At 38.8% G+C, this 27,341-nt stretch overlaps 1 protein-coding gene across 5 annotated transcripts in view; it reads left to right on the top strand.

Annotated features, from left to right (window-relative positions):
• USP22 (ubiquitin specific peptidase 22) overlaps positions 1-27,341 on the top strand; it is a 195,235-nt gene that overhangs the window by 106,051 nt on the left and 61,843 nt on the right. For 3 of the 5 annotated variants that reach the window (XM_073361871.1, XM_073361868.1, XM_073361870.1), the window contains 3 exons: positions 10,155-10,268; positions 10,801-10,845; positions 15,742-15,843. In XM_073361871.1, the coding sequence (XP_073217972.1) occupies positions 10,155-10,268; positions 10,801-10,845; positions 15,742-15,843 (261 nt within the window). Of the gene's footprint in view, positions 1-7,652; positions 7,894-10,154; positions 10,269-10,800; positions 10,846-15,741; positions 15,844-27,341 lie in introns of those variants that run through there. The other 2 variants (XM_073361869.1, XM_073361872.1) reach the window with 2 other exon arrangements.

Below are 27,341 nucleotides of genomic sequence, written 5' to 3'. Positions count from 1 at the left end.
AGCCGGCAGCCCCAGTGCCTGGCCAAGCCGTCTCACTCCCCCGCCAGAGCCCCGTGCCCACTACTTGCTCACAGTCCCTCCTCACTCTCCCACACTTGAGGAGAAGTGGAGCAGCGGAGACTTGGGGGGAGAGGAGGGGGGGAGGTGGAGTGCAGGTATGCACTGGGCAGGTGGTGGCAGGAACAAGTGGCGCGGGTGAGGGGGCCTTGGGGAAGGGGCTGGGCCACTGCGGCCCAGGTGTCCCTCGGGGGCGGCTGTGCCAGGGAAGGCTTAGCCTTCCCTGGCCTATTATACCCACCACCCATAGTTCAATCCCTGGTACAGCAGTTTGAAGTCTTAGGTTGTTTTTATAGGCTGTAGGTTCAGTGACAGACAGTTTTTTGGCAATGGCTGAAAAACATTGTTCCCCAAGCTCCTATCTCAAATGATGTAGCAAAACAGTTGTCCTGCTTGTGTGAGCAGGGTCAGCTGTGTAGCAGTTGTAAAGTTTCATACACAGTTTACATTATCGTGTAGATGTAGACCTAGGGAGAGCCTCAGTGTGCTGTAATGGATTTTGCTCCCACCATCGAATTCCACAATCCTTCATGTAGTCAGATTGACTAGAGGCAAGTGAGTTTTTCTGTAGAGAGAAAAGGAGTACTAGTGGCACCTTAGAGACTAACCAATTTATTTGAGCATAAGCTTTCGTGAGCTACAGATGAAGTGATGAGCTACTTCAGATGAAGTGAGCTGTAGCTCACAAAAGCTTATGCTCAGATAAATTGGTTAGTCTCTAAGGTGCCAAAAGTCCTCCTTTTCTTTTTGCGAATGCAGACTAACACGGCTGCTTCTCTGAAATCTGTAGAGAGAGAAGCAGGTTTTTAATGTGTCTTTTTTTTATAGGCTGTGGTAATGCTTTCAGAACTTGAGGGACAATGCTTGTTTGAAATGAGGATTGCACAATAATGGCTATGTAGCACTGACATACTCATAAGTGAACAGTTGCTATAGCAATGGGGTGTGTGTTTGTGTGGGAGTTTGAGCATTTCAAAAACATATAAAAGCTTTAAAAACGTTTGATGGGTTTGTTTGTTTTTTTGGAAGATGCTGGAGGCGTGTTTATTGTAACTCCTATTGCTTTTTACCTTGCAGCTTCATTGTAACTCAAAGCAACCTTAATTAGATGTATATTTTAAACCCTGTTAATAGAATTTGAAGAATGGATGATATTGTAATTTTAGTATTGTCAATTTAATCACTCTGGTAATAGCCTGGGGGCAGTATTGAGCTTTCAAGTAGGTTGTTAACCCACAAATGATGATGGAAATTTGCGACTTCCTATCCCTGTGGGTGGTGTGAGAAACCTTGCTTCTCACCTCTCTATGCCAACAGGACACCTACCATATCCTAACACTTAGAGTGGGGCGAGAGCGTGGAAGAGAAGGCCGTCAAAAGTTTTACTTACCTTTTGACTATCGTGAAGCAGATTTCTGATTCAGTTGATAGACCAGGTGGATCTGTCTACAAGCTTAGATTCCTTTTATGACTTACTGTGCTAAAGGTCTGAGGTTCACTTAGTCAACCTGAGAATTCTTAGCAATAATACAAAGTGTTTCCGAGCCTCTCAGCAGTGGGTAGGGAAGCAGGAAGAAGGCCAGTATGTGCCTATCATTGTGCTAATACACCAAATCCTCAAAATGCGGAGTAAAGTTTGGAATGTCCTTCCCAATGGATATCAGAGCATTGTCGTTCAGGAGGCTGGTCAAGGATAACACCTTTGGTGAGTTTTGGGGATTGTTATTAGATGAAAGTGACTATGCATATTTTGTAAAAAGGTTACCATAATTAAGGCTACGATTTAGTCACAGGTATTTTTAGTAAAAGTCACGGACAGGTCACAGGCAATAATCAAAGTCACGGACAGTGACCTGTCCATGACTTCTACTAAAAATACCCCTAACTAAATCTTAGGTGCTGGGGGGAGGGTGCTCTGGTGGTTGCTGCTGCTCCTGGGTGGGGATGCCCCGCGGCCTCGCCAGTGACGATCCGGGTGGGGACGGCCCGTGGTCCCGCCGCCACCACTCTGGGCCGGGGGGGCAGCCCGGGGCTCCACCACCGCTGCTGTTCCTCCAGGCGGGGGTGACCTAGGATGCCACTGCTGCTCCCGGGCCACTGCTCCAGTGTAGCGCCTGCGACCAGTTGCCTCGGGCTACCAGAGCAGCGGCCGGTGCAGCTGGCCCCAGGGCTACCCCAGCACCTCAGGCAGCCCTGGGGTCAGCCGCTGCAGCTGCAGAAGTCACAGAGGTCACAGAAAGTCACGGAATCCGTGACTTCCATGAAAGACTCACAGCATTAACCATAATTAACCTTTTTGTCTTTCCTGTCTGTAACAATACTGAGGGCTCTCGATAGAATGAGAAGGCATTGATTTAGTGTTAGTGGTGGTGTTTTGGTTCTCTCACAAGTTTATCAATGTTATAAGGGAACTCAGACCACAGAAACATGAACAGGAGAGTACATTATGGCTTTTGTTCTTACATTAGGTGTGGAGGGAGCTACATTTTTGTATTTCATAGTTAGAACTAACGAAGACACATATAAAGTTGATAGCTGCTTGACTTAATTCATAAAGGGGAGATTTTGCAAAGGAGAGATCCATGGATCATGACCACATTAAAATTTTGGTAACTTCTTCTAGCAAGATGGACCTGTTATATATGCAATGACTTGCAAAGGAAAATAAGTTCTTTAAGGCATTGTTTTGGGCTCAAATTATTTTTCTGAGGGGGAATTTTTATTATTTATTTACTTTAGTGTCCGCTTTGTGCTAGGTAGTTTCCAAACATTTAAGAAGGACATCAGGCTCACAATGTTAGCTTTCTTTTCCATGCAGGCAGAGTTACATGGTTATATCAGACAAGCATGTCCCCATATTTTTATGCTATATTAGTGATGCCTATCCTTTAATGTAGTATTTTAAACACCAGAGGGAAATAGAATGCAGATAATGGTGTTTTGAACAGGGATATTGGAGGAGTAGGTTTGTTTCAATGCTCCTTTAACTATATTTGTTCCTCTTGGGTCTGAAAGGCACATGCCATACAAATGGATTTGCAGCTTCCAAGAAAAATGAATATAGTTAATCCATAGAATGAGTGAGGTCTGTGATGCAATAAAATATATATGATATATTTTGGCAATGCCTACAGTGACTCAAAAAGTTTAGGGAAAAATGATGAAAATTTTCCTGGTTTAAAAGTGAAATATTTTATAGATTTGTAACACATGTGAATTGGGGTTGAAAACCACTACTGAAGCCTGTGTAGGGTGGTAGGTTTCTTTGTTTGTTTATTTGTGGGGGATTTTTTGCTTGCAAGGTAAGTTTGATTATTATGGAGTTACTCAGCAAAAAACTCTCTTAGATGTGTAGCTACCAAACTGAGTATGTATCAAACACATTTTTGAGGCCATGGTAAAGCATAGTGGGAGGAGAAAAGCATATAATTGGGGACAGAGGTGTGGTGTCAGTAAATAAAGATGTCAGTAAATTTTCAATTCTATCTCTGTTGTGCTTGATCCCTCACTGAGCTCTCTTCATTAAAGGCCAGAGTAACATGTTTTCACCTAGTATGCCAATATTCATAATTAGTTTGCAAATCACACTTTTTTTAATATTCATTTTTTCTCTCATGTGTTCAATTATTTTACTGTCTGCTTAAAAACAAATAACTTTCCAAGGGTGTTCCCTGACATAGACCTGAATATTATCTTGCTGTGTATATTATGAATAATAATATATATATAAGAATAAGAATATAAATAATATAAATATAAATATATATATAAGAATATAAATATATATAAAAATATATATAAGAATATAATAATAATATAAGAATATAAATATATATAAGAATAAGAATATAAATAATACTTTGCAACAAAAATTGAGTGGTCACGGTTGATTTGCAGGAACACATACTAAAACTGGAATGATAAAGATTTACACAGCCCCCTGGTGAAAAGATAACACACTTCTCTGTGAAGTAGTCCATGTTGAGTTGTACAGAGCCAGTCTTGTTGAGTTTCTGTCAAGTATCGTGTGACCTGAATGCATGGAAAGACTGAGCAGAATGAGATCCACTGACTCGGAAGTGGTCACCTTTGCTTTTTTATATATTGCAACCTAACTCCCACAGTCTCTCTATTTCTCCGCTTAAGCGTTGTCACGGGGACATCAGCAGATGCATTTGGCAAAACAAAAAACTCATGCCTAAATGCAACACTTCTGTTAGCCCAAAGAAGAAAATGGGGGAGGCAGCATGCATCACCATAAATTTAATACTTAGGGTTGCCAATCCTCCAGGATTGTCTTGGAGTCTCCAGGAATTAAAGATTAATATTTAATTAAAGGTTATGTCATGTGATGAAACCTCCAGGAATACGTGCAAGCAAAAGTGGCAACCCTACTGACCTCTGAGCTGCTTTCCTTCAGAACTCTCCAGAACTTGGGGGGAACACAGGAATGTTACAGGGGGTGGGGAGAGAGCACCACCAAGCCCGGCTCTGCCCCCAGCCCAGCTCTGCCCTCGTTCCCTCTCTGCCCCCAGGCCAGCTTCTCTTCTAACCTCAGTTCTTCCCCCAGCTCCACTGTCAGCCCAAACTCCTCTGCTGAGGAAGCCTTGGCTGTACAGTAATGGGGGATTGGGGACAGATTCCATTGCTGGTAAGAGGGGGTGCAACAGGAAAAGTTTGGGCACCACTTCTCTAAACTATTATGAGTTGTGTGCATAAAGGTGTACTAGGAGATCAAGTTGAGGATCTTGTCAAATGTAGTAGTATCAAGTGGTGCCTTTTGTTCTAAGGGGGGAAATGTTAGTATGGAAGATATTAAAAATATTATGTTGGAAAGTTCCTCCTTTCCTATATGTTAAAATTCAGCACTTTGCCTGCACTATTCCAAGTAAAACTGAATTAAAGTGTGTAGCTATCCCTTTTGCGACTCATCTAATAGCACTATCAAAGGCTTTGTTTTGCATACTTACTGGTTTTTTTTTTTAGTTGTATTCTACAAAAATAACTGTTTATGGGACACATGGGAGAATAGTCTGGGTATTACATCCACCAAATCTGATAAAATAACCATATGGAGGGGGGAAAACATATTCCTCTATAGGATTTACAATATATTACTCTTTTCTGTTTCCATGCAATCAGCTCCACATATTTTCTGCCCTGTCTGTTGGAAGGGCTGCGGCCAGTTCAAATGTTCACATATAGTGGAGTAAAAGATGAACAAAAACTGTATACAATATAAACACAAAAAGCACTAATCGATAAAGTTTCCTTTATTTTTGAAAACAAAATATGTATTGGTTTTATTTGAAAATTAAGTGGCAACCAAAGAACAAATTATCTGATATCTAAGAAGAAACAAGTTTTAAAGTGTTTTATGTTTTTGATGCTTCAGATCCTGTTGTTGTAATGATCAGAGTTCAGAAACAGTTGGGATGTGCTCATACGTTATCCCAACACCTTTCTGACCCTGCTGATGTCTCCCCACCCTTGTCAGTTCCAGCTGGCCACTGGGCAAAACTTCAACGCTGCAGCTGTCTGAGACTGTGCATAAGTCCTTGCTCAGGTCAACTGCTTTCATGCTCTTACTAGCATCTGCCAGTAGAGAGATCACCACCAGAGCCACTTACAAGGGTGGGTGGTTATTGTGAGGAAGCTGCAGTATTAGGAGCTGCTACAGGCGTTCTTTTTCTGCTCTAGTGGAGGGCTGGTTGCAGTAGCAATAGTAGTAGTAGTAGGAAGTGGTGGTACTGGAGGAATGGAAAGTGTTTGGGAAAGGAAGGACAGGATTGCTTGGTGCCTGCCTGCAAGTGGCTTGAAAGCACCAGAGCATTACCTGAAGCCAGGTAACAGATAATCAGGAGGAGAAGCTGTCCAGAGTAAAAAGAAAAGGAGCTCACGAAAGCTTATGCTCAAATAAATTGGTTAGTCTCTAAGGTGCCACAAGTCCTCCTTTTCTTTTTGTGGATACAGACTAACACGGCTGTTACTCTGAAACCTGTCCAGAGTAGTAGCAGATAACCTGTCCAGAAAGAGTAGAGTGCACCCTAGCAAGGAACCTGAGGCACTGATGCAACCAGCTAGGTTCCAGACTGAAATAAAACATTCTATCTAGGTGCTTTAGTTGTGGGTGGAGCTGTGGTGGTGGGCAGAGCTTTTGAGAGTAAAACCACTTATTTTTTCCAGTCTGGCCCCTGATGATGATTTGATGCCACAAAAAACAATTTTTTTGTTCATTTTAAAAAAAGAATTTTAATACACACTTTTTACAAATGCTTGAAAGAAGTACTAAAAAGTAACCCTAAAATACTGTGCTCTTGGTGTGCATACATAAATTCAGCTAATGCTAATTAATGAGTTGTGTGCTTTAAAGGAATAGACTTTTCAGCTGCAAAGAATGTGAAATCATTGCAGTTAAAATAGCATTAATCTCTAGTTTTTGGTTATGTATATAAAAGTAGTCTGACCTCATTGGGAACTGTAATGGAGACATTTATATCACAATGCCTTTGATGTGTACACTGGCAGCTGAAGAAATGTGTAGCAAGAGAACTCACGTGGTTTAACAGTGGAAGCTATAAAGTATTCCTTCCAATGGAAATAGCTTATTTTACTTCCATAGGGATAGGGTAGGCAGATACTTGCTATGACTCTTTTTACTCATTAATTTATGTTGAAAGCCTCTAGCTCTAACCTTAAATTATTTGCCAATTAAAACTTTTTATGGAAGATAAAGTCCATTATTTTTAATAGTAATATTATAACTTCCTGTCCTTCCATTCTGTTGTAATGAAGTGTGTATGTTTGAGCTGTTTTCTTGGTACTTGAGATAATTTACCCCAAATCTACCATAATCTTGTTAATTATATAAAGTATTGGAGTATATACAGCAGACTTTGTACTGTGCACATTGGGGTGCTGAAGGAGGACTTGTCTTTAAGAGCTCTTAATCAAGCGTTGAAACAATTATGAAATTCTTCCAGCCTGGTGGTTTTGTTGTCCTCTGTTTTTTTTATTCCATAGATTTTCTTCTCTCTGCTCTGAATGAGGAGTGACTCCTCTGTAAGGATGTCTCCTGCAGGATTCCCTACTGGCTTTGGTACTTTGGCACCCAGCTGTGTAGAATCAGATTGTTGACAAATATATAACTGCAAACAAACTCTCTATGCACTACATGATTATTGGCTCTAATGATAGTTTGAATATATAGTAAAAGCTGTGTTATCCAGCACTTTACCAACCATAAAGCTCTAGAAACCGGCATTTCTGATATCTCCCATTACAAATCTTCAGATAGGGTTGCCAGATGTCCGGTTTTCCACCAGAATGCCCAATCAAAAAGGGACCCTGGCAGCTCCGGTCAGCACCGCTGACCAGGCCATTAAAAGTCTGGTTGGTGTGGGACCAGCAGGCTCCATACTTGGCTCCACATGGCTCCCTGGAAGCAGCAACATGTCCCTGCTACTCCTAGGAGGAGGAATGGCTAAGGGGGCTATGGGCGCTAACCTGGCCTTCCCCGAGCATTGGCTCTGCAGCTCCCATTGGCCTGGAACCATGGCCAATGGGAGCTGTGGGGGTGGCACCTGTGGTCAGAGGCAGTGCACAGAGCTGCCTGGCTGCGCCTCCACCTAGGAGCAGTAGGGACATGTTGCCACTTGCAAGGAGCCGCCCGAGGTGAGAGTTGCCCAGATCCAGCACCGTGAGCCCCCTCCTGCACCCCAGTCTCCTGCCCTGAGCCCCTTCCCACATCCAGACTCCCTCCCAGAGCCCACACCCCGCATCTCCTGTGCCCCAGCCCTGAGCTACCTCCCGCACCCAAACTCCGTCCCTGCATTGGTAAGTATAACTCTTAATTAACCGGAATTTTTGACTAACCAGCACCCCTCATTCCTCCAACATGTCAGATAACAAAGCTTTTCCTGTAGCTAGTGTTTATAGGGTGCTTAATAGATCTGAAGGGTCCTGTAGCGTTATTGTGCCCTGAATAATTGTAAAACTTTACCTGATTTTGGCATCAGAACCAATACTGTAGGTTTAAAGTAAATCATCTTCATTGCTAATTGAAAGAGGATGGCTAATAGCATACATTGTTCAAAATTGTTTGTTTGTTGCTGAAGAAAATGAACAATAGATAACACTGGTAAAGTACAACCCTAGTGTAAACTGATATTGTACAATTCATACCACTACTTCTCCAGTTTAATTATGACCTTCTAACATTTCTTACTGTCTCGTTCCTGGGTTAGACCTCAGGTTAGACTCTCAGCCACTTTAATGATATTCTGATAAAGTTGTTGTTATTAATTTGTTTTCTGATAGTGTTTAAATGCCCCAAATCAGGATCAGGAGTCCATTGTACTAGGCACATACACAACATAACAGTCCCTTCCCCAAATTGTTTACAATGTTAACAGAAAAGATAGACAAATGTGGGGAAAAGATGTAGCATATAAGCAGAGTGATGGCTGGTAAACACCATGTCAATTCCTTTTTTTTAAGTTTCCCTTTTTAAAAGTATATATAGTGAGTTATAGTGTGATCAGGGGTCAGGATGAATTAATAAAGCTTAGGAGTGAAAAAAGGAAGACTAATATGGGGAGGGGAGGAAGGGAAGGTTAAAGAGGAATATGACGAGCATAAAGAGTGAAGTTGCAGCAGAGAGACACTGAGGAAAGGGTTGAGGTGGTTTGAAGAAAATGTCCTGCAATCATCAAGGAAGAAAACATGTCTAGAATTAAAAAAAAGCGGGGGTGAGGAGGATGGAGAATTGGTCAGGAAGTTCCAAAAGTTCTGGTAATGATGCTACTTTAAGTTCTAGGTGAGCTAATGGAGCCTCTTGGCTACAAGAGGCTGACTCCACCCAGTTTGTCTCCCAGACTGGACTGGCTGGGGCAGGGCAGGGAACTAACTGTATGAACCCTGGAGCACTGGGCATGGGGGAACCCCAGAAGGAGATCCCCGCTTTGTCTGGGGGCAGTGAGCAGGACAACCCCAGTTGCATTTTGTTTTTAAAATCTGCTACAGAATCAGTCAAAACTATTCCTATTAATCCTCTTAATTTGATAATGGTTTCCATTGTAGAAAAATAATTTTAATTTTGTCACCTTAAGCTGGGAATAAAGGAAATTCAAAATCAGAAAAATGGAGGAACCAGCATCTTAGGGGAAACAGTGGTGTTCTTCTCAGTTGTCCTAAGGATGCAAGTCATGCTCTGTTGCTGTTCAGAGCTAGCAAATTCATCATTTGGCAGCACCCATTTGAATTTTGTCACTTCCCTAAGTACACTATGGTTTGATCTGTTTTGAATGACTGAGAATCAACAGCTTGCTATGATTAAAATTATTAAATTTATTTCTATCTCATCCAGTGTATTAATAAAATGTTTTTTGCCTGGTCACCTGACACTTCCTTTTATTACAGCTCTTTCAGTTATTTAGTGTCCTGTCACTATTTGACCTGAAAGAAAGAGGACTTTTGTAACATTGGTCATAATTAGCTTTTTCTCTCAATTTTAATTTGGAAAAACTAACGTTTGCAGTAAACAGCTTTGCAGAAGATCATTGGCCTGAACAAATGTACTTGAAATTTTTAATATATTTGAATGTTTAGTGCCTGATCTGTTTGAATTTTCATTCAGGTTTTAATATACACTTTGAAGTTATTTAATGAATTTGAACAAAAACACCTGCGTTTTCTGTTTTAGAAATAAGAAAAAGTAAATTCACCCCAGCATATCAACTCTTCAGATTGTGGTATAAGACTAACTCTGCATGCCTAGTAATCAGTTGCTTTAATTATGGCTTTTGGTTACTTGAATCTTGCATTGTACTTATGTATTGCAGAATACAAGGCAAACTTGAGCCAGCTAACACTTTTTATCATTGGTGGCTTCTTCCTCTGGCTTTAACAGTTAGATAGCTTGTACTGTAACTGAAAAATCCCCAACAGGTTTTCCAATTTCTATGTGTACAGACATTTTTGTGAAGGACATTGGTACATGGAAGATAGAATGCCAAACCTGGAAGCCTTTATTCTAGATTTGAACTCTCACTCTTTCTCTCTCTTTTTTTTTTTTTTTTTTTCTTTCTGTTTTGCAGCCATAGACCTTTTGTATGGGGGTATATACTGCTTTATGTGTCAAGATTACATATACGACAAAGACATGGAACAAATTGCCAAAGAGGAACAACGGAAGGCTTGGAAATTACAAGGTTTGGTTTTCATGCCTGAATTTCTTATTTGTTTTTAATCATACCTGTCCCTCCCATTTGTCAATGGCAAAAACCAGTAAGGGGAAGAGAGAGATCTTTAGGGACAGTAGTGCAGATTGTGGGAGAGACAGATTTATAGATATTGCTGTCCAGGAGCTAGACGGTTAGTTTAATATGTGCACCACACTAAATTATAACAAAATTTTATTTTTTTAATTGCAACATAATATAAAATCCTCTATCATGATCATGGACAACTTACCTAATGTCATCAGAGTGAGATCTATATCAGGTAGAAAATGTAACAACCTACCTCTTAGACTATCTTAGGTATCTCAGGCAAGAAATCTGTTCCCCTCACATGAAATGCCACCTTTGTCTGTGATTTTTTTATAGAATGTGCCAGTTTACATACACACCCATCTTCTGATTGTACACACACAGTATATGTGTAAAGATATTTACACACAAATATATGTACACACATTTGTTTTGTTATTCAGTTTGCTTTCCCTAATTTTTTCTTTTTTAGCCTTCACCCCAACAGTGGTTTCTCACTACCAGTGTACAATGACAGGTAAGAGGCGTGGGCTAGCGACGCACTTCACTAACAAGCGTCCCTTTGCTGATTATCCTGCCATGTTAGACATGAATCATGGTTAAGAATGCCAGTTTTATAATGCAGATTGTTTTCCTCTTATTTTGGTTATGTTCCAGGGGTCCAGTAATAACAATGTACTTAATTTCGCATATCCTTTCCTTGATTGAGCTACTCCAAAGCAAATATTTTCCTTTTTTGGAGGGGAGAGGACGTAGAGATTCTCTTAACCAATCTCAGTAGTCTTTAAAGGATCTCTCATGGAAGCTTAACATCTTCCATTTTCAGTGGTTCCTAGAAATGTTTTTTCTCAAAGTGGAGAAGTCTATATTTGAAGGCAGACCGTTTATACCCAATTATACACTGATCTTAATGAATCTGACATTCCTTTCCAGTGTGATAGACCTAGCCAGGGGCTGATATGCAAATAAACTATTCCCACCCTGAACTTAAGACATCTTTTAAGAGTAGCAGCTGTACGTATATTAAGCAGACCTTAACTGGAACATTCTTGGTGTATCATGAAACAATAGCTGCATATTGACTTACTGCTAAAAAAACCCCAAATTCTCCTTTTTGCCCCATACTAGTATATTTTGAAGCAGTTCAGTCAGAGGAAGGGAAGGTAGTAGAGGATCTTAGAACAAGACAATCATGGCATGAAATGCTTTCCTGCAAAGTATTTTGTTGCAATTATCTGGGAAAGTATTTTTAAACCTTGCATTTGGTCTGTGCTCCTCTATCTTTAATAACTCCTCAAATCTGTTTATAATTTGCTGTCTTGAGCCCAAGAGTTAATCAATTACGAGAGCAAAACAGTTGCTCAGGACACAATAGGAATTTTATGGACTTTTTCTCTCCTTCATTTTAATGAGTAAATTCAAAGAGCATTTTCTTAATTTCACTGTCCCCAGGAACAGTACCTCTGTACTTTCTGAATCAAGACACACCAGTGTGCCTTCCAACAGATGTTAGCATTTTTAGAATAGTTCCGAAAGAGTTATGTACCACATTTTCAGATGCAGGAGTCCAAAACAGTAATAAACTGTTAAGATAGAAAATGTAGCTACTTCTGTTCCTGAATTTAAAGTACAGGAATATGCAGTATAGATATTTTCTTTAAAGCTGTGGCATAGGATTCTCCATTTAAAATGTTTCATTTTGTAACTTTCCTTTGTGCTGCAATTTACTTATCAGACATTTTATTGAGGAATGTTGAAGAGACATGTGCATACTGGAGGGACAGCAGAGAATTGTCTTCTCCTCAGCCACAAGAACCTGCACTGTACAGTGGTTCATGTCATTTAAAAGACAGCAGAGTTATAAATAATCTCCAAATAGGATGCTAGAGTTAACAGTACTGCTCAGAAACTGTTTGAATGTCTCCATCCTCCACTGCACACTTCAAATGATGAGATGGGCTTAAAAATGCAGAAGTTTAAGAATAGTAAATTCAGGTTTAGTATTTGCTTTCTGGTTTTTGTGCTTTTAGCATTCACATTTTCAGTCTTTTCTCCACAATCATGAGAGCTAGAAACTTTTTTTTAAAGACAGCTGAGATTCTAATGTAATAACATGACTCCAGGAAAAGAGACTTTAAGAAAAACCCTGAATATCACAAGACTTGTGATTAAAATGTTTAGAGTTGGAAACGCTGGAATAATATCAGAACAAGTTGAAGACAGGATGTTCTGGGTAGCCAGACCCACAAGTCCAGCCATAGTTCAAGATTAAATCCTCAATTCTTAGATGCAACTATAAGCAACAAAACAGTGTTAATGTTGTAATTCTCCCATATTTCTCAAGTATTGAATGTTTGCATATTTAATGGTGAGGAGAAGAAAATGTATTTGGGTATTCTGTGTGTCTCAATTCCTAACTAATGTTCAAAATCTGGATTTACTTCAGAATACCAAAATCATTAATCTATATTAATGAGTGCCTGCAAAATAAGTTTTGTTGTTGTTTTTTTTTATTTTATTTTAAAAACTAGAACCCAATAAAGCCTCTGAAAACTCTAAATACCTGGATATATGGCCACTCATTAAAATACCTAAATAAACTTTAAAACGATTTCTGAATGGAGATCTCATATGCCAAGCTGCAATTGTTAATACCTATTTTACAACACCATTTTGAAAACAGTGAGTTTTCTCTCCGGTAGTAACACTGCTTTCCCTTAACCATAAGTGGGAATTTGTACATGCCTTGAGATTTTCAGTCTATTTAAGATTGTTCATGTTGCAGATTTTAGTGCACTCTTGTGTATTTTCATACCCCCGCCCCGCCATTCCTGGGACAATGTGAACCACTGCCAAAGAGTGGGATCAATTTTTCCATATGTTTTGGGGGGCACACTCGATTTTCTCCTTACATTTTATAAAAAGAATAAGTGTAAAGGGAACAGGAAGCCTTTGAATCTGCTTCCTTCAGCTCCCTATCTCTGCTTTAAACTCTATTGCTGAACAAAACTTGTGACCTTTCTAATGAGAGGTTTCCTGTAAAAGAGATGTCACACCTGTTTTGCTCTTGATGTTTGTCCTGGCATTTAACTTTGTGTGTGTGTGTTGTTTTGTTTTTTTTTAATTACTACTTAAACAAGACTTAATTGCTTCACCCAGAATCCTGCAAAGCTGTCAGATCTTTTATTTACCTTGACTTCTTTAAAATTACTTGAGGACTCAGATTTGCTGTTAAGCACTTGGATCCCAAACCTACAAACACTCAGGCAACATGCTTAACTTAATGCATATAAATAGTTCCATTGACTTGTGTGGGACTATTCACACACATAAAGTTAAACCACCTTTGAGTGCAGGATTGGGGCTTTAGTGTTAATATTTTCACTCTTATCCAGTAAACCAATATTTGAACATACTGGATGTGTTTATTGTTTGAACAGTCCCATTAAATAATTAACCAAAGTCCTGTACAATACCTATTGACAATGTATACTAAATTGGTCATTTTTAAATTGTAGCATAACTGAATTTTAGACTTACCAGGCTTGCAACTGGCCAGTCCAATAGCTGGTAGTACTAAAATGTTGGAAATAATATAAAATTCTGACAGTTTGCTTGCAAAACCATGTTATAAATTAATACAGAAATATTGTTAATCTGAAAAGATTTGCTGAAGCTGTCTATTGAAAAGCTTGTTGCAAGCCAATGTTCTGTCATATGTGGACTGTCCATATGTGTGTCTCTGTAATGCTGCTTCATTCAGCATTTGCCTGTGCATACTGTATAGTGTATTCAAAGCATTGCAGCTGTTTAATCTCCTCAATCTGTTACATGGTAATTAGTTTCCCTTTTTATTTTCCTTGTATTTTTCGTTAATGCTTAACCTTGGGAAAAGGGAAGGGGTGTTTTAGTTCTTGTGCTCTTTCATTAAAAATTGTTGAGTCAAATAAAGTAAAGAGATATATGAATCTACGTAGATTTGAAGTTTGTTGTCTTCATGAATCCAAGAATGCGACCTCAGTCATATGCAGGAACCTTGAGGGTCAAGAGTAACTATGACTCAAACATTTTGGATGGGTAACTTCTGACAGGCAGAGCTATTTCTGAAAATGAAGATCAAAGAGCTATTAAAAATGAAACATGTACCATGCAGAATATGTAAGCCTCCAGCTATATTTTCTACTCATCTTCTTTTCATGTGTATGATTTATAATTTATTTTCTCTAGCACAGTACTGTTTCATCGATATGCATTCTGCACAGAATAAGATGAACTCTAATTGACTTTAATCCTCAATTTTAGAATAGATTGCCTGTCTTTTTTTTTTTTTTTTAATATGCCAAAATGCTTTTGTGATTTACTATAACTAGCCTTGCATAGCAATTTCTCTTTGCTGCATAGAATGCTGCAGCAGCCTTTAGCTGGTCAGCTCTTGGGTCTTTTATTGTTGCTGTAGTTTTCATATTTCATATTATACTGTAGACACCTTTGTGCCCACATCTAATCTGTCCTGTTGATTACTGGCTCTCCTGACTCCCCCCTACCCTCCAGTCCCCCAAACAAAATAAATGTTTTTGAAACATAGCATTGGGGGCTTTTATTTTAAGAAAATACTTAATATGACAAATTTCAACTACAGCTCTTGAGAAAATAACGTTTTTTTCTCTGGGTAGTGGGGAGTTAAATTAAAAACCCCCACTGCATTTAGCTATATTTCTGGGGAATGTTAGGGTATTCGACCTTCATTCTACTAGAGTCTCTGTTTGCTATTACCCAATACTACAATGGCATCGTGAGAGTTATAGCAGCATACCCCCTAATACGTGATGAGGGAATACACTATTAAGTATTTTCCAAATCCTCTAAAACCTGCTTTGCATCTATTAAGAGTAAGGCTGTAGCTGTCCGGTACGTTGGATCTATTTTGGCTTATTTACCATATTTGTCGTTTCATTGAAGAGATATGGGGACAATTGTCTAAGTTGCCCTGTATCTCAGCCAATCTCTGCTTAGCCCCAAGACATGCGGTTGTGCTGGCAATATGACCCCTTTGAGCCCAAAGAAAATCATGGACACTTGAAACAATAGATAATACTGGATTGGCCTTCATGCTGGGTCCTTTTTAATTGGAGGTTTTTTTCATCCATTGGTGGAAAGACTGTTACTTGGAAACAGATAGATAGGAATTCTATACAAGTAACTGCTTTTGTGTACTTTTAGCCCATGTTTATGGGAACATATTGTCAAGGTCAATTGCTGCCTTTCTGAACAGTAATAAAAAGCAAGCTGGCTATTGTCGTTTTTTGTATACTGAATCCAACCTAATGGACAGTGCATCACAACCTTTTCTTGAAAGTATCCTTTCAGCTGTTCTAGCTAACAGCACCCTGAAACTTTCTTTTCATCTGCTCAGGCATTGGAGAGAAGTATTCAACATGGGAGCCAACCAAACGAGAGTTAGAATTGCTACGACACAACCCCAAGCGGAGAAAAATAACCACAAATTGTACCATAGGTAAGTCAAGGAAACAGTTTTTCAGATGATTACTTCACCAACGGCTCTTTCAAAGCGCTGTGATGTTTTTCTTGCCTTTCAAGGTTTTAATGCATGTGCTTGGGTTGTCTCTTACAATTGTTTTTCTTTTTAAATGTGTCATGTCATCTGAATGACCACTGTGTACTGAATTCCATCCTCTCTTCTCTATAGAAGGATGTGTGCTGTGTCATTTCAGATACTGAAGATAGTAATTTCCAAAGGAGACCTTCAAAGTAGGAGACTCTTAAGCCCTGTGTATACTAGGAAATTCTATGGGGAAAAAATCCCCACTGATGGTACCACCAGTTCAGCTGAAGTTTTAATTGACATGGTAAAAACAATGGGAGCTACGAGAACTAATCTACACGAGAGCTCCCATTAGTGCTACCACCAAGGCAGTTGCACCAGTGGATTTCTCTTGTTCAAACATAGTCCAAATTACATCATCCTTTCACTTGAGAGCTTTTTTTATTTACCAAATAGGAGTTTCAGTCTTTTTACCAGATGGGAACTTTGACTTTTTCCTTCTACTTTAGAGGATCCAGAGGAGAGGAACAAAAATGATAAAAGGTTTAGAAACTCTGACTATGAAGGAAGGTTTAAAAAAAAAAACTGGATATGTTTAGTCTTGAGAAAAGAAGATTGAAGGCAGACCTAATACATCTTTAATATAGTCTCCTGTAGTGTTATAAAGAGGATCATAAACAATTGTTCTCCATGTCCACTGAAGGTAGGACAAGAAGTAATTGGCTTAGTCAGCAGCGGGAGAGGGTTATGTTAATATTATAAAGCTTTTCCTAACTTTAAGGAGTAGGTTACCAAGGGAGGTTGTGGAATCCCCATCATTGGAGGTTTAAGAACTGGCCAGACAAATACCTGTCAGGGATGGTCTAGGTATACTTGGTCCTACCTCAGCACAAGGGGATGGCCTAGATGATCTCTCGAGGTCCCTTCGGGCCTTACATTTGTATAATTGTATGTTGAAAACTCCAGAAGGGGTCTTTCAGATTCCTATTTTGAACCCAAATCACATAGTCTGTTCTCCAGCTTGTTTGTTTTAGATTTCAGTTCCTATATTCACAGATTCCAAGGCGAGAATGGATCATTATGTACAAATCAAATATTGTAGCGCACAAAATTAGTATACTCACTTTGGAGCCAAGAGCTATCTGAAATGCAGGCGTAATGAGAGATGACTGGGAAACAGCTGGGGAAGAGAGGAGAAAACATGCATAAGTTCTCACAAAATGTAGATACTATTTTTCATCAAAACTTCCTGACCAGCTCTAATGTTGACTAAACTGGTCAGTAATAATCCTGTGGCTGTGTTTTCTTTACAGTGTAATGCATGCTAACATTCAGTTGAATGTTTAAAGTATGAAGATTTCTGAGGTTAGGATGATAACCGTAGGCCCAGATTTTTACAGGTATTTAGGCATTGCTCTGTTCAGCATTGCAAAGCCCAAGTCTCATTTTCAAAAGTGACTTAGGAGCTTAAGTTCCATTTCTTTCAATCTGACTTAGACTCTTAAGTGCCTGTCACTTTTGGAAATGAGACTGAGTCAGTTAAGTGTTGTAATGCTCAGCGGAGCAATGACTAGATTCCTTTAAAAATCTGTGCTGTAGTCACTAGAAGCAGGAAGCAGTTTGTGAAGTCCTTAAATTTTGCCTCATTTTTCAAAACTACTGTAAGCACTGTGTTGTCATAAAGTGCATCATCTAATGTTCATACCTTTTCACCCTCCAAAATTCTTTGGGGGTAATGATGAATAAAATAATAGTTTTATATACATATTTCTAATACAGTAGTGCATAAATAATGCAATACATGTATAAAGTACCTGAAACTCTGGATTGAGAAGCAATAATGTGACTTCAAGAAAAGAAGTCAAGATCTGGGGATAGAACGGTAATGTCAAGGAATGGACATCTATTTTTGCAACAGTAGAGCAGAAAAAAGGGTTGAAACACACCTGGACCTTGAACACTTCAAGCAGCGTAGGAAAGCATTCTAAACTTAGCTGGTTTGTTCTCTCTAATGCTTATTCATTTTGGGAATTGATTTTTTATGAAACTGTAATATATTGTATAAGAACTATATTACTAATTACTTGGCTAAATGAATTCTACAGGACAAATGGAAGTGGATTTGATAAACTGTTAAGGTGCATCTGACCTTTCTGAACGATGAAACGTTTTTGGATGTTTCTCTTTCCATTTTGATGGAATGAGATGCTGATTCTTAAAAGACTTCTAATTTTTAGTCTGTTAAAAGGGATGGTTCTGACTGCATGAAATCTTTTACACACAGCATGGGGGGAAAGTGCTCATGAAACACAGGGGATAAGGGCAATGACTGATGTCTTTACTTCTGCAGGCATGCTTTTAATAATTTCTCCTACTGAGCCCTGGAGCTGTCCGTATGCCAAGATTTAAAAAGAGAAAAAAATCAAAGCACCCAAGAGACTTAATGCAGTTTTGGGCTACAGTTAAAAGCAAACGACTTGATTTCTTTCACCAAAATACATTAGGGGTTTAACGGAATAAAATGGTCATTGTCCTTAAGCTTTTTCTCTGTATCCCCGGCTTATTGCTAAATCTGTACCTGTGTGCAGACCGAAATGCTGCAGCTACCTGGACGTGCCCATTTCTCTCTTCTGATGCTCATTTCTTCAGACATCAGGTCTTTATTGATCCATAATAGACCTCTGTTTCCTCTTCTGAGGTAGATAAATGAGCCAGAGAACATGCATAGATGTCTGATTGTATTGGCTCTGATAATGAAACTTATGCTGATAACCAGCTGTATGTGTCGCAAGCCTATTGATTGATTCTGGTAACATGGAGAATCCAGTTTAGACTAACTTAATGTCTTTTACCTTTTTGTAAAGCTGATTTAAAAGAAAAAAGGCAGATGCTTGCTTTCTTCCCCTCTCCCTTCCTCCTGGTGTATGCCCAGATGGATTATGGGAATTGCATTTTGGATTTTTTTAACTTCTCAGGTATGACATGTTGAAATGGTTATTGAGCCTCTCATACTGGTTCTGTATAGCTTTAAGTGATGTATACTTGTACTGTAACTAATGAGGATGGCATGGTATTCCTGGAATCCAAGACAATACAGACTTGGAGTAGCTTGGAAAAATATGTACGTTTGTGGGTTATCATGGGGGAATTTTGAAAAGGAGGGTTTGCCATAGTGAGAACTTCACTAATATGGATTGTAATGTACTGGAAGCTGGTTCAGAGGTATAAAATAACCATCTGTGTGGTTTCCCATTAGGTTTTACACCATTAGTCTTTAAAACACATCACTCCAGAGTCGTGTGGATTTTTAACTCCCTGGCAAAGTCTGCTTTGCACTGCAGGTTATTTTCCTTCTCTCGTCTTGTAGTGCTGAGAAATGACCTTTTGTGGCTTCTTTAGTAGCTAGCTGGCTCTGTGGACTAGCTTTTCTGAACTGGATGAACAGCACAACAGCAGTATCCTCAGTCTTGCACTGGCACCATAAATTAACTATGTAGAATGAACTGCCATAAGATGAGGTTTTTATCACTAAGAACTAATAATTCACCAGTGGGAATGCTCCCGTCTACCTTTTATTTCAGTCAAAATAAAATTATATTTCCTTGTACGTAGTAACTTTAAAATTTTGACCAGTAGTGGGTAAAGAACCTCTTATATACATCATGAAAAGACTGATCTCCAAGAGTTGTTGGATCTCACTGGCCCTACAGTCTCTCTGATTTTTCTTCAAACTGGATATCTGTATCTCTCTCACCAGATACTTGCGTCCTAACCATGAATATACACACAGTAAATTTTTTGCTGAATCACTTTTGTGCCATTGTGCAGATTAAAATAGTTCTAGCAGTGGTGCAGGCTGGAGAATCCTAAACTTTTACTGGTTCTTGCTTTCTGGATGTTCACCGAAGAATCAGCCTCACAGTTACATTTGCCTATCTGTGAAGTGACTTTGGGAGAAATTGCTTAAGAGCCAACAGTGAGCTCAGTGCTGATGCAAATAATGACACATGGTCCCTGCCCTAAGGATCTAATCTAGATTAGACAGGCAGTTCAGTAGGCATATAATACATGGGGTGAGTTTGCAAACTTGAAATGCTGATAGTCATTATTTAGTCTTTGCAGAATTAAATAACATCTTGGTTTCAGATTCAAGACTTACTGGTTTGGTTTGATAAATTTCTGACGTGCTAATTACACCCAAAAATCCTTAAGGACAATTTGTGTATGATAAAATTTAGATAATGCCACCCTACTGGATTTTTTTTTTTCCAGACATACAAGGGAAAACTCAATTTTTAAGTCAGTCTCCTGTTGCTCTATGGAGGCACTACACTCAGCTAACCTATCAAACTACTACATTCAGATGTACAAGAGAGGTTTTTATTATGGGGGTGGGCTGGGTGGGAAGGAGATGTAGCATCTTTTGGGGGCCATTTTCATAGCTCATCTTCTTCTCATATCATTAGTCCCTACAAAAGATTAGTACTCCTGAGCAGACTGAGGTATTAGCTAGCCTGTCTCTAATTAGCATATGAAATGACTTTGTGGCTGAAGACTCTGCTACATTACCAGTAGAAAGAATTAGACTCTAAAAGCACATGGATAATTAGCTAGCTAGAGCCACCTGGGATTCCCATTTTCAGTGTTGCAAAAAGGCAGAGGGGGGAGCCTTTAGAGCAGAATGAGCAAATCCTTTTCAGAAAGAATGATGGGGTGTGGGGGAGGTGACAAAAACAATAGCTACATCGCAGTGGCAGGTGGTTTTTGCAGCTGTGTGACACCAAGCAGGATGACGTGAGAAAGAGAGGCATGAGTGGAATAAATATTGCAGCAGTGCTTCAGTGTAAAGGTGGCTAAGGGAGATGAACAGTGGCCTGGAAATTATATCTGGTTCTCTAGACAAGCTACCAGAAGCATTGCTTTATCTTTCAATGTTACATAAACTATGCATGAGTAGCCATGCACAAGGGCCTAACTAGAAAAGACTTGAAGATGTTGTGGACTGCATTAATACTTTAAAGTATTTTGTGAATGTGCTATCTTTTTGGTGTACTTGCTTTTTCGTCTAAGACTTCTTAAACTAGCACAGATGGAAAAGGGGAGCGAAAACACTCTGACACAGTACAGAACTTTTAACACTGGTTTAAATTTTAATTGTGAGTTGGACACGTTAGTGGGCACATATTTGAAATGTTGCCACCTATGATATGCATTTAAAATGGATTTCAGTTCTCTAACTTTTAACTTTTTTTTTCCTCTGCTTTGTCGGATTAAACAACATTTTGAATCAGTCAAAATGGGGTGCATAATGTCCTCTTAAGTGCTACCCAAATACATGCCTCCTGCATAAATACTATCCACTCATCTTACCTTGTAACTACATCCACCATCCATCTGGAAAATTGTTAATTATTCCCTACGTTAATTAACCAATCCTAAAATATCCTGCGATACAGCACCAAATACAGTGATAAATGTTTTATACAATAAACATTCCTTTTCCCTCAGGGAAAGGTGTAAAGGCAGAAAATGAATTTTTATGTTTTGGGGCGGGAGGCAGGTTTCACTCGCTGCAATATTCTCTTTCCCCGAATATTTACGTCCTCCCATCAACTTTTTGAGTATTGCCGTATGAAGGAAAAAAGCCTGTTGTTTAAAATAAACAAAAAATGTTTGTTTTTATTTACTCAAAAAGGCACATGTACGATGTCTAGACAAGCTTTCTGAAGGTAAACTACAGCAGTAAACCCAGTTGAGCAGCCATCAGTGAAGGAAGAACCAAAGTAGCTGCTTTAGAAGTTCAAAAAGATTTTGTTGCTTCTAGAAACATTTTTTCTTGTTAACAGTTTGTAAAAGAAGAACTCACAGATTTCCTGTTAAACAGAATCCCTGTATTTCTTTGGTCATTTGAATGCACTTCACCTTGGTTGCTAAATCTGACGACCCTCCAGAAACTGTTCAGGTGTCTGATGTAATCTCACAGGTTCGCAGTGCGGTTTATAGATTTCTATTTACAGGTTTCAATAACAGATAAATCAAAGTTATGGGAGAACTTTCCCTTCATGATCATTATAGTCATGTGAATGAATCTGACAGTAACTGACAATATTGTTACAGAGAAGCATATATTTTCATGTGCATTTATGTTAATCTCTGCTAGATGTTAACCCTGTCAGCCTCAGAATTCACCTTATTTTGCAGTATACAAAATGGGCACAGAGCAAACAAAATACCACTTAGCTCTGATGTAAATATGCACCTTGTTCAGTTTAGAGTGAAAAAAAGATATGATAAGAAATTAAATTCGGAGGTATCACCAGGATTATTTTTAGTTCTATTTGTTGTACATAGAATGTGGGCACAAAAGTGATGTGAAAGTGCCAAAAAACAAAAACTAGGGAATCATAATGTCTCAAAACTTGTGCCTAGTATTTTTGTGCACTTTACATAAACTCAGCTCTACAAGATAGCATTCTTTTCACCACGTGATTGAGATTTTTGTTGGAAAAGATTTCCAACAACGAGACAAAAGGAAAGGTATGGTTTCACTGCTGAAATGAGAAATGTTTATTTTCAGTGAAGAGGATTGCTGTGTCTGGTAAATGTTGAATGCTGTCTCTTCATTTGATTTATAGCATGAGAAACGACAGTAGTCCAACTTTATCCCCAAGGGGTGAAGGAGAAGACTTTTATAGAATTCAGGCTTTTATTTGAACTTTGGAAACAGATTAATTCATTAGGACATCCATCATGGTAGTTTACGATCAAATTAAACTTCAGAAGTTAGAGAAGCGTGTCTTACTGCAAACTCTATTCTCACATCTGGACATAGTGTTTGGTGGGACATTTTTTAATCATTCAAATAAAATATTAAGTAGGCTACTAATCTCCAGTGGGAGATCCATGTAAACAAACAGTTTTTAAGCAAATAGAATTGTGAGCCATTTCTTCAGCTGTAAGTATACCGAGCATAGTGGGGGCAGAGATAGAAAGAGACACACACACCCATCTTAAACTAATAGTAATGGTAGAAAAGCATGATGTACTGTCTGGGGAAAGGGGAATAGCCAGCCCCCGTACTATAATGAGTCCTTTACAGACTATCAGAAATATTGCGTTGAATTTTCATAAAGAATGTTTGTAAATCACTGCAGTACCATCTACGGTTATAAATTGAGCTGAAGAAAAAAATAATTTTAATCTTTTTAAATTAGATGTTAATCTTTTGAGATAAGCATTTTTCCCAAATGAAACAGCTGATATTTAGTTTGTTTAACTCGGTTATCTTTTCTTGACATAGCTTATTAGTGCTACTTTGTTACAGGGAAGTTGCATCTAGCAGTTGATAACACCTTTGCATCATCACTTTTTAAGGCAAATGAGCATTTATTTGCTCCTGCATTTTAAGGGAATCCAGAATTTCGTAGCAGAAACCAAGACTTGCACTTCTCTTCATATTTGATCTCACCGCTTATTAAAATGGAGAGTTTCGTACCTCATGAGCTTTTGCTGGACACGCTAATATGAGCGCAACGCCTTGACTTCTATAAGGGACCGGTGTTTGTTTTCCTCTTCTGATTACAGTAACCTTCGCTGGGCTTATAGGTCTGAATTTGAAGCAAGGGCAGTTTAGGTTGGACATTAGGAAAAACTTCCTAACGGGGTAGTTGAGCACTGGAATAAATTGCCTCGGGAGGTTGTGGAATCTTCATCATTGGAGATTTTTAAGAGCAGATTAGACAAACACCTGTCAGGGATGGTCTATAATACTTAATCTTGCCATGCGTGCAGGGGACTGGACTAGATGACCTCTTGAGGTCCCTTCCAGTCCTACGATTCTGTGATTCTCTAGAGTTGTGTGTGTTTCTTGAGATGGCAAAATTGGTGTACAAATAAAGAAATAGAAAAAGTGGCCTTGCACGCTATTAGAAATGCAGGTAGGGAAAGAAATAATATTTTCCAGGTTATGGCAAATTACTTATTTGACAGTGTCCTTTTTTTAAAAGAACTAATTTTGTTTTGCAAACTGGGTGCTTATTTCTATTTTGTATTCTCATTCGTTCCCATTTAGTAGAAAATATGAATTAATTTTCATCGTGAATCACTTCCATTGCTATAATGCCCAAACTTTAAACAATCCGTTGATGTTGTTTTAACATGTCAGTTTATAAAATAAAACTCTGTGAAAGTAGAACATGACTTTTTCTAAATAACAATATTTGTATTTCACCATAAACCCATAACATAACAAAATTCTTGGCAATGGATTTCTTACTGTTCCTTGGCTTTGAAAAATAGCACCTTGCATTTGAGAACCAATCTTTCAAGACAGTGGTGGGTTGAAGAAAAGAAATAACTACACAGCAAAAATTTGAAGCACAGGAATGTATTCGTGAGGTGGAAGTGGATGTATTTAAAGCAAAATCTTCTATAAACTTAATTTCACAGTTCAACACTTTCCAGGGGAGAAAATGGAAGTAATAACTAGTGTGCATGGGTGCAATTAGAAGGCTATTTTGAATTAGTTAAATAAGTGATAGCAGTTGAGGAAGATGCATCTGTTCCTTACTTCAGAAGTCTTCATACAGCAGGTGAAGTAGTGAACACAGGGATTGTAGATGGAATTGGCTGAGGTTCCCTTATGTTTTTCTCACCTGATTGTGGAAGATAAAGTATTGAAATTGCACAACAGTCTTACCTGAAAGAATAAATGGGGATGTGAGTAGATGCATAAGTTCCTGCTGCATCACGCGCTCAGGCTTCCCCAATACCACTGGGGCTGCTTACATGTGTCTTCCTTGCTATAGTTCCTATGACAAAGCCAATGTCTCTTGGGCTGTGGCTGTTGTGGCAAAGGGACTTTTTTGAGCAGCCTTGATGATGGTAAGTTCTCAAGAGAAGAAATGTAAGGAAGGCTGAAGATTGAAGACCAGTGAGGTTCCACAAGAGAGACTGCTTGGGAGGCAAAGAGAGAGATTGCTTTGGAGCAAGCAGGACTCCACATCCAATTGCTTACAGAGCTGAGGATAGGTCCAAACAGAGCATTTGGGATTGCCAGGGGTGGTGCTGGTGATTTGTTTATGTTGGATATAAATATTTCAGTCTGACACTGAGGAATAAAGTCAGAGGATCTAAACATCTTTGTTTTGCTGCTGTACCTGCTGAATCACTCTCACTGTTTATCCAGAGTAACAGCCGTGTTAATCTGTATTCGCAAAAAGAAAAGGAGTACTTGTGGTACCTTAGAGACTAACCAATTTATTTGAGCATAAGCTTTCGTGAGCTACAGCTCACTTCATCGGATGCATACTGTGGAAAGTATAGAAGATCTTTTTATACACACAAAGCATGAAAAAATGGGTGTTTACCACTACAAAAGGTTTTCTCTCCCCCCACCCCACTCTCCTGCTGGTAATAGCTTATCTAAAGTGATCACTCTCCTTACAATGTGTATGATAATCAAGGTGGACCATTTCCAGCACAAACCAAGATTTTCTCCCCCACCCTCCTGCTGGAAATGGCCCACCTTGATTGGGACCTAAAACATCTTAAAAAAAAATTGTATGTATTTGGCTTCATTTATTAATAGTTTGAAGAAAGAAAGCCTTGATATTGAATCCCTCTTACCTTCAGTTAAGGTGTAGGAGCAAACAGTACATACCCCTCTGACACCTACTAGGTCTAGCAAAACCAGGGAAGAGCTAAGACCATGATCCAGTTGCTCATAGGTTTAAAAACAAAAGGGGGGGGCAGTAAATAAATCTTTTTTTAAATATAAACCTTTTTTAAGAAGTCGGGTCTAATCTATCCAACGCAAAGAAGAGGAAGAAAAAATAATCCTTTGAGAGTCTTGTGTTAGTAGCTGTAGTAAATAACTCTATTCCGTTCTGTGTATCTCATTGTGCTTGATAAAAGAAAATATTAAGCTAATGACATATGATTACATATTTTTTTCTGAATCTACTTTTACAATCAGTAAACTGTAACTGTGAAATGCTTTTGCTGTTTACTGATCCTGTTTGGTGTTTAAGGATGACCTCAAAGTATGTGTTTTTCTGCACTCCTCTTCCCCCTCAAAGTTTGTTCTCTTTTAGAAATAACGGTATCAAATCTTTATTCCCCTGCTTTTGCTTGATGGACTGAAGAGCTAGTGTTACCGCTGAAATCTGAGTGGCAGCTTTTTCAGCCTCGGCTGAAGGAAGGACACCAATTCCTTCACCAAGAGTTTTTATCCCAATATTTGCTCTAGAGTTTGAGTTTTAACAAATTAAAATGTAAACCAATTGACCTCAACATCATCTTTGTTCCTAATGGGTAACTAATATGATGCTTATTTTTATTTTTAAAGGCTTCAAAGGTGATCCTGGCGACTACAGGCCGGTATGCCTAACTTTGGTACCACCAGATTGTCTGATAATTCTTTCTTTACTATAGTTTCAACCAAATAGATGATCATGATATGTTGGGGAAGAGTCAATATGGCTTTTCTAAAGGGAAATCATGCCTCACCAGAATTATTGAAGGAGGTCAACAAACGTGGACGAGGATGATCCAATCGATAGAGTGTACTCGGACTTTCAGAAAGCCTTTGGCAAGGTCCCTGGCCAAAGGTTTTTAAGCAAAGTAAGCAGTCATGAGCTAAAAGGGAAGGTCCCTTCATGGATCAACAACTGGTTGAAAGATAGGACACAGAGTAGGAATAAGTGGCCCAGTGCTATTGAACATATTCATAAATGATCTGGGAAAAGGGGTAAACAGTGAGGTGGCAAAGTTTGCAGATGATACAAAATTACCCAAGATAGTTAAGTCCAAAGCTAACTGCAAAGACTTACAAAGGGATCTCATAAAACTGGCTAACAAAATGGCAGATGAAATTCAGTATTAATAAATGGAAAATAATGTAAATTGGAAAACAGAATCCCAACTATATATACAAAATGATAGGGTCTAAATTAGTTGTTACCATTCAAAAATGAGATCTTAGAGTCATTGTGGATAGTTCTCTGAAAATGTCTGCTCATTGTGCAGCAGTAGTTAAAAAAGCTTAGAAACTACTAGGAAGGGGATAATAAAATAAGATGGTAAATTTCATAATGCCACTATATAAATCCATGGTATGTCCACACCTTGAATACTGTGTGCCGTTCCAATTGCGCCATCTCAAAAAAGGTGCATTAGAATTTGGAAAAGTATAGAGAAGAGCAACAAGAATGTTTAGGGGCATGGAACAGCTTCCGTTTGAGGAGAGAGAAAAAAACTGGGACTGTTCAGCTTGGAAAATAAATGACTGTGGTGGGGGATATGATAGAGGTCTATAAAATAAGGAAGTGTTATTAACCCATTCACATAACACAAACCAAGAGTCACCAACTGGAATTAATAGGCAGCAAGTTTAAAACAATCACAAGGAAGTACTACTTCACACAACGTGCAGTCAACCTGTAGAACTC

Source organism: Lepidochelys kempii, chromosome 10 (assembly GCF_965140265.1).
Source record: "Lepidochelys kempii isolate rLepKem1 chromosome 10, rLepKem1.hap2, whole genome shotgun sequence".
Lineage (NCBI taxonomy): Eukaryota > Metazoa > Chordata > Testudines > Cheloniidae > Lepidochelys > Lepidochelys kempii.
This window is presented reverse-complemented; position numbering and strand designations above follow the sequence as displayed.